At 40.7% G+C, this 6,940-nt stretch overlaps 1 protein-coding gene across 7 annotated transcripts in view; it reads right to left on the bottom strand.

Annotated features, from left to right (window-relative positions):
• Positions 1 to 1,264: 1,264 nt before the first annotated feature.
• Positions 1,265 to 6,940, bottom strand: part of GAS2 (growth arrest specific 2) — a 168,007-nt gene continuing 162,331 nt past the window's right edge. For all 7 annotated transcript variants that reach the window (XM_045016818.1, XM_045016824.1, XM_045016819.1 and 4 more), the window contains one exon: positions 1,265 to 3,881. In XM_045016818.1, coding sequence (XP_044872753.1) covers positions 3,663 to 3,881 — 219 coding nt within the window. In that variant the 3' untranslated portion in view covers positions 1,265 to 3,662. The remainder of the gene's footprint in view (positions 3,882 to 6,940) is intronic.

The raw sequence follows: 6,940 nt of genomic DNA, 5'->3' as shown, positions 1-6,940 counted from the left end.
CGATGGGGGAGAGACCAGAGTACAGAGCTCAGTCACTAGCAGAACCTGAATGTATGTACAGCAATTTTGTAGTCCGAGCCCTGCGAGCCCAAGTCAGCTGACATGGGCCAGCCACAGGTGTTTTATTGTAATATAGAGCTACCTTCATTTATTTTTTAAAGAATGAAATTGTCACTTATTTTAAAATGAAACTTGGACACAAACACTTCATTTTGAAGGGTTTGGTCCTGCACTCAGCTCATTTGAAATCAGGTCTCTTGCTGTGATTGCTAAGAAAATGTTTCCCTTCTGGTACACAGTATTTTTACACCTATGTGTCACCAAGGGAATGATCCTGAGAGTGGCTGAACACCCACCACTCAACTCACTGAAGTTGCTTGGCTCCTTTCAAAGCAGGCTCTCACTGAGGCTGGCTACCTTCTTACTCATTTACTGCTAATGCAAATAGTTATTCTCAATAGAAAATTATTGAAAATAAGTCAAATGCAACCTATGGTACAAGTTATCATTTCTAAATGTAAGCAACTAAGCAGATGTGCTTTGTCTGTATTTAGTAGATACATATGGACAGTGGGGAAAATCCTGGGCCCATTTAAGTTAATGGTAAACGTCCTACTGCTTTTAATGAGACTAGGATTCCACCCAGGCTTGACCCTGCCCAATTGAAGTCAATGGACATTTTTGCCATTGATTTTTCATGGAAAGGGGGATCAGACTCATATTTAGGCATTCCAATTTACAGTGACAACCAACAGAAAACATTGATTGTAACTTTAAAAACCTGATTTAAAAAAAAAACACAAATTCAACTTCTCCCCCACCCTCCAAAAATGAGAAAGTCCCTTTAAAGGGATTTTCAACAGAATCCATGTCTTGTTTATATCACCTGCTGAAAATTTTGGTGTGCATCAATTTCTGTTCCTGTTCTTCAGTAGTCACATTTTGGTTGCACATAGCAGCAGTACAGTAAACAGCTTGATTTCTTTGTGTATGTGTGTGATTACAGTGGGGGATCTAATGTTGCAAACAATAAATGAGACTTAAAAAAAACCTTTTGAGTATTTTAAAAAAGTTTCTGTTTATTCCATTGCTAATGAAACAACTGATTTCTGCTCAAATTTATAGCCATTCAAATAATCCTATAAAATGATTTTTCTAGGAAGTTACAAGGCACAGAAGTCACCAAATATAAACAAGGAAAAGTAGACAAACCCCCGCCCCCCGTTCCCCCCCCCCCCAATCCCTATATATTTTTAGAGGCATGTGAATGATTTACAAGAATCTGAATTGCTCTAAAGAGTGGGCAATGGATCTTTTCATATTTGACCCAATTAATTGACTAAAAGTAGGGCTAGACTGTGCCCTTCAGTCAAACCCAAAGTAAGGGGCAGCATGAAGGTGACTTGCCATAAGGGAAGCACCAGGTGGCATTCTGACTCAAGGCTTGTCTACACTTAAAATGCTATAGCATTACAGCTGTGCTGCTGCGCCTGCATTACTATAGCGTTTCAGTCTACACACTACCTACGTTGACCCCTCTGATACGTTGATAGGAGGCATTCTACTATCAGCATAGGTAATCCACCTCCCCAAGAGATGGTAGCTAGGTTGGTGGAAGACTTCTTATGATGACCTAGCACTGTCGACATGGAGAATTAAGTTGGTTTAACAGCGCTGCTCAGGGGAGTGGATTTTTCACACCCGACCAACATAGTTAAACCGGAGTGCCCATGCACACAGCCTGCACTGTCATTACTACATCCCTTTGTGCATTGTCATGTACAACCCCTGGTGTAATCAACCATTGCTTCTTATATCCTCCCATCATTGGGTACCCATGAAAGAACCAGGTGGATTCAGGCCTGGAGCCACAAAGGAACTTAGGCGTTCCAATGGTCAGCATTGCAAAGACTAACTTTTAGGCACCTAGAAAAATCACTGAAATCTACAAACCCTGAGTTAGGCGCCTACGCTCTCTATAAAAGGCATACAGAGAGTTAAGCACCTAAGAATGGGATTCACAAAAAACAGCATGCCAGGTGGGGAGCCACCTAAACTAAGGAGATGTTGAGAAGAGGCGTGTGTGTTAAACCTCACCTCTCTACTAAGTTAGGCAGCTAAGTCTAGGCTGTAGGGCAGTCCTATCTCTGCTTGTGAGCCAGAGCTGGGTAACCTTCTCCTGGGATTAGGTACCTAAGCCATTTCTTGCAAGAAACACTGATAGAGGTGGGGGTCCTGCCTACCTTATAGCTAGTGATTAGATCATTTGCCCAGCATATGGGAGAGCTGCATTCAATGTCTCTCTCTGTCTGGTGGAGAGAAAGGATTTTGAACAGGGGGCTCCCAGCTCTTGGGGACATGCCCTAACCACTGGGCTACAGGATAGCCTGATGCGTGACTTCCTCAGTTTCTCCTGTTGAAGCTGTTCTACCTTGTATAAATGCTTAATCATTGGGCCAGAGTGCTAAACTGAGAATGAACCTGGAAATGGGGGCACTCCCTTGGGAGATGGGAGACCCAGGGTCCACTACCTGGAACAGCTTCGACAGGAGAGTTTTAGGGAGTCCCACATCAGAACATCCCATTGTGGTTAAGGCTCTCACCTGTGTGGTGGGAGACCCCTCTTCAAAAATCCTTTCCTCCAAAAAGGCAGAGGGGGGCAACTGAACACGGGTCTCCCACATCCTAGGTGAGTGCTCTAACTACTGAGCTAAATGTTTTAAGGGGGGAGGTGGCATTGCCACCAGTTCCTCAGCCGGTGGGACTTTGAATGTACCCCAATTTGGTAGGCATGCTGTGAGTGAGCTAGGCAGGGGAACGCCTATCTTAGCCTCATCTGAGGACCCTGCTGGGGCATGAGATAGGCATACAGATGTCTGACGTGAGGTTGTGTGCATGCCCGGAGGCAGGAACTTAGGTGCCTAGGGAACTTTTATAACAGAAATTGAGTTTAGGCACCCAAAGGATTAGGTGGCAGCCAAGCAGGTTTCACGTATTGCAGTGGTGCCTAAATCTGTGATTTAGGTGCCTGAATCTGGGGTGTAGGTGTCTAAATCCCTTTGTGGATCTGGATCTTAAAATTGACTTTGTCAAAGGATATACAAACTTTTTAAAGTGGCCTTTTTAGGGAACTGTATAGCGCACAATAATCCTTTTAAAAAAAATATTGCTTATTATTGCAGCCTATAAAAATAGTCCATTTTGATTTTAGTTTGTAGGCAGCAAGCATTAGCAAATAGCTTTTATCACTCTGCACACTCAGCCTACATATATCTTTTCCAACTAACCTAAAAACAGTCATGGACTCAATGTCACAGGTTTTTCATACAAATATATTGTACTGCGGTTTTCCCTTTAACATGAACCACATCCTTTAAATCATTCTAAGTATACATTCACATATTTAAGAGTAATGATTTGGCTAAAAATATATGTCTATTTCTTATCTGATTGTAGTAATTAACCTATCAAGGATAATTTGCTATAAAAGGTACAGTACTAGAAATAAATAGTTCTACAGTTCAAAGATCTTCAAAGCAGGTTGCCATTTTCAGTCTGTTAAATTTTCTGAAGTCCTTTCAAAGCATGAACTAAATTTACTACACTCAAGAAGATAATTTGGACCTACATATATATAGTCCCAGTCAAATGAGAAGCTAATTTCACTTAATCTCCTTCTTGGTTTTGTAATGGGCAGAAACAACCAAGTAATTGTCTGGATTCATGTCCTTGATGGTCGGAGACTTGCTCTGGATTGGAGAGGTTTTCCCATCCACCCGAGAGATCTGCATTATTCGGCATGGGTCATGTTTCAGCAAGTACCCTGCAAAAGTCTCCCATCCTCCTCCTACACGAACCATCACATGTTTGTTGTGCAGCATCTGAAATTCCATAAAAGACAAAATCTTAAAGGGGTACCATCAAGTTGAAAATCACATTTCTGTTTGAACATGTTGTGCTTACTATAATTACAAGTAACATCCTTTGCAGCCTAGTTTACAACAAGAATGGGAAGACTCCTGGGTGCTGGCTGGTGAGTCTTGCCCACATGCTCAGGGTTTAATTGATCGCCATATTTGGGGTCGGGAAGGAATTTTCCTCCAGGGCAGATGGGCAGAGGCCCTGGAGGTTTTTCGCCTTCCTCTGCAGCATGGGGCACGGGTCACTTGCTGGAGGATTCTCTGCAGCTTGAGGTCTTCAAACCACAATTTGAGGACTTCAATAACTCAGACATAGGTTAGGGGTTTGTTATAGAAGTGGATGGGTGAGATTCTGTGGCCTGCATTGTGCAGGTGGTCAGACTAGATGATCATAATGGTCCCTTCTGACCTTAAAGTCTATGAGTCTATGAGTAGCTTCTGGTTTGCACTGCAGGTTTGTGCAAAAAAGTGGGGCATGAGCAGGGGAGACAGAAAAGTAATTGCATGTAAGGAAATGGAGCAGCACCCAGTTAGATTTTTGCATTTTTAAAAAATGTTCACTATATATTCTTCTAGCCTTGCTGCAGGGCGTGATGTTGTTCTTTAGATGTTTATGAGTAAAACTGGATGGTTTTTAGCGGTGTTTGTTGAAAGCATATTTAGTAACGATGCAGCTTTTGATGTTGTAAAAACTCGCTTCTGATTTATTCTGGAGAAGGGGCCCTAGCTCTAGAAAGGGTCAACATCCAAAACAATCTACTCTGCCCAACACTGATAAATGAGATGTGGAGTTAATTTCTTTAACTTCAGTGTCAGTGATATGATTTAGCATTTCTGACACACACACTATAATGTGCAACAGTCACAGATAGAAAGAATAAAGTACTGCGGATCTAAAAGGAGGGACATCTAAAATAATGATGGTAGCTTGTACCTGTTATGGAGATGTCTAATTTCAGGAAAAAAAGGGCAAGTGAAAATACAAATGGAGGTCTGGAAGTATTATAATCATTATTAAAAATCTGATTCCTGTTGGGTCCAAATTAACCCCACTATTTGTTATGCTTGTAAGCTGTATTTAGGAAACTCTTGGACATTAAAAAATAAACATGTTGCTTGTCAGGACTCACTTGCATTAACAGAGCTCTGCGGCAAAACTTGAACACTGCCTATCTGCACCATGCTTGGGTTCTAATGCTAAGTTATCTGCCCCTTATTTTCATGAACTAAGTATGCATAGTATCAGAGGGGTAGCCGTGTTAGTCTGGATCTGTAAAAGCAGCAAAGAATCCTGTGGCACCTTATAGACTAACAGATGTTTTGGAGCATGAGCTTTCGTGGGTGAATACCCACTTCGTCGGATGCATATTTAATCTATTGCATTCTTATAGCTGAATTGTTATTATTATTGTGTGTGTGCGTGTGCACGGCATGTGATATAGGTCGCAATCAAGTATTAAGTGGTGGAACGTTGCAATCTTATTTGTTAAAAGTCTTTTCTTTTTCCTGATCTACAGTGAGAAATGTGATCCCACCTAAGTAAAATGTAACTTCTCTAATGTCTTCAACTGGTATTTCAGCTGGTAATTTCACACTCACTTCTTTTCATCTCATGTCCTACAAAGCATAGTAAAACAAATGGCATCTGGGAATCATAAACCTGCAAGTTCTATGACAGCCACAACTTAATTCAGGGAATGAAAGGTGCTTTGATTAATATACTTCACAAAATGCTAGACACCTTTCTTCTAGGGTGTAACAAATTAGAATTCTGGTTTGTAAGAGCTCCACCTCTGTGAAAATTCCTCAGCATGCTTACGTAGTCTAGTTAATGAGACTTGCATTAATAGCTGTGGTGTGTGTGTGTGTGTGTAATTCACCTAAGGGTCCACACTATTTTGAGGACATAAAGGGGACTTAAGTGCTACAAAGGCCTTGTGCTGGTCCTCTTCATAGGGGTAAATTTTACCCAATTTGTCATTTAAACCAGCAAACAGAATAGTGGGGAGAGGGGAGGGAGGAGGAGAGGAAGTCAAGATAATGAAGTGTTACACTATTCATTAGTTTTTCACACCCATAGCCTGCAGTAGCTTTTCTTTTGGGGGCATAATTCCATTTAAAATATATATCATCATATGGAAACCAAAGAACAAATTGCAAGGATTTCTGAAGTGTGAAAGACAGGACACCTTTAAATTGAATCAAGCTCTCAGTTTGAATTAGTAGCTGAAGACAGAAATTAGAAAAGGTTGAAATATTTAATTCAAACATGTTTTCAATTAAAATGGCCTTTTTTCCAACCATTTTTTTTGCAACATTTTATGAAAATGAAAAATGAAAAAAATGGTTTTCACAAACTGAAAACAATGAAAAACTTTTCATTTTTCATAGAGAAACAAACAAAATACATTGAAAAATTTGTAATAAAATCATTTTATTTGAAAATTTTCACTGAAAATACTTAACCTTTTCTGATGGGCTCTAATAGAAATAGAATGTTTCCTTATTCTGAGATCTGGGCAACATTTTGGACCTGACTCTGATCTCCCTTACACTGTTCTTACATTGGTATAACTGCATTGACTTTGTTCGAGTTACCTGATTCACACTGATAGAAAGGGGAGCAGAATCAAATGATCTGATTTTTATTAAAGTTATTCAAATGCCGTAGATGTGTAAATTGTTGGAGTGGCCTACATGGTCCTGAAACAGAAGTCAGCCAAACTTTGTAAAATTCTGTTACACCTGAATACATTTGGAGTTTTTCTGGATTTACCTAGTTGTGAGATCTGAATCAGGCCATTAATGTGGATAGGATAATCACAAAAAACCCAAAAGGTTTTTATGTAAGGTTGGAGAAACCCCAGCTCAGACTGTAACCCAGCCTTCCAGAAACTGGATATCCAGTTCTGTCTCTTCAGGGGCTTCCCCATCGGTTATGGCTACCCTGGAGAGCTTACAGCTGCACATCTTACAGCTGCACCGATGCAGTTGCGCCGCTGTAAGCTCTCTAGCATAGC

This window comes from Mauremys mutica, chromosome 4 (genome assembly GCF_020497125.1).
Source record: "Mauremys mutica isolate MM-2020 ecotype Southern chromosome 4, ASM2049712v1, whole genome shotgun sequence".
In the NCBI taxonomy this organism is placed as follows: Eukaryota; Metazoa; Chordata; order Testudines; family Geoemydidae; genus Mauremys; species Mauremys mutica.
This window is presented reverse-complemented; position numbering and strand designations above follow the sequence as displayed.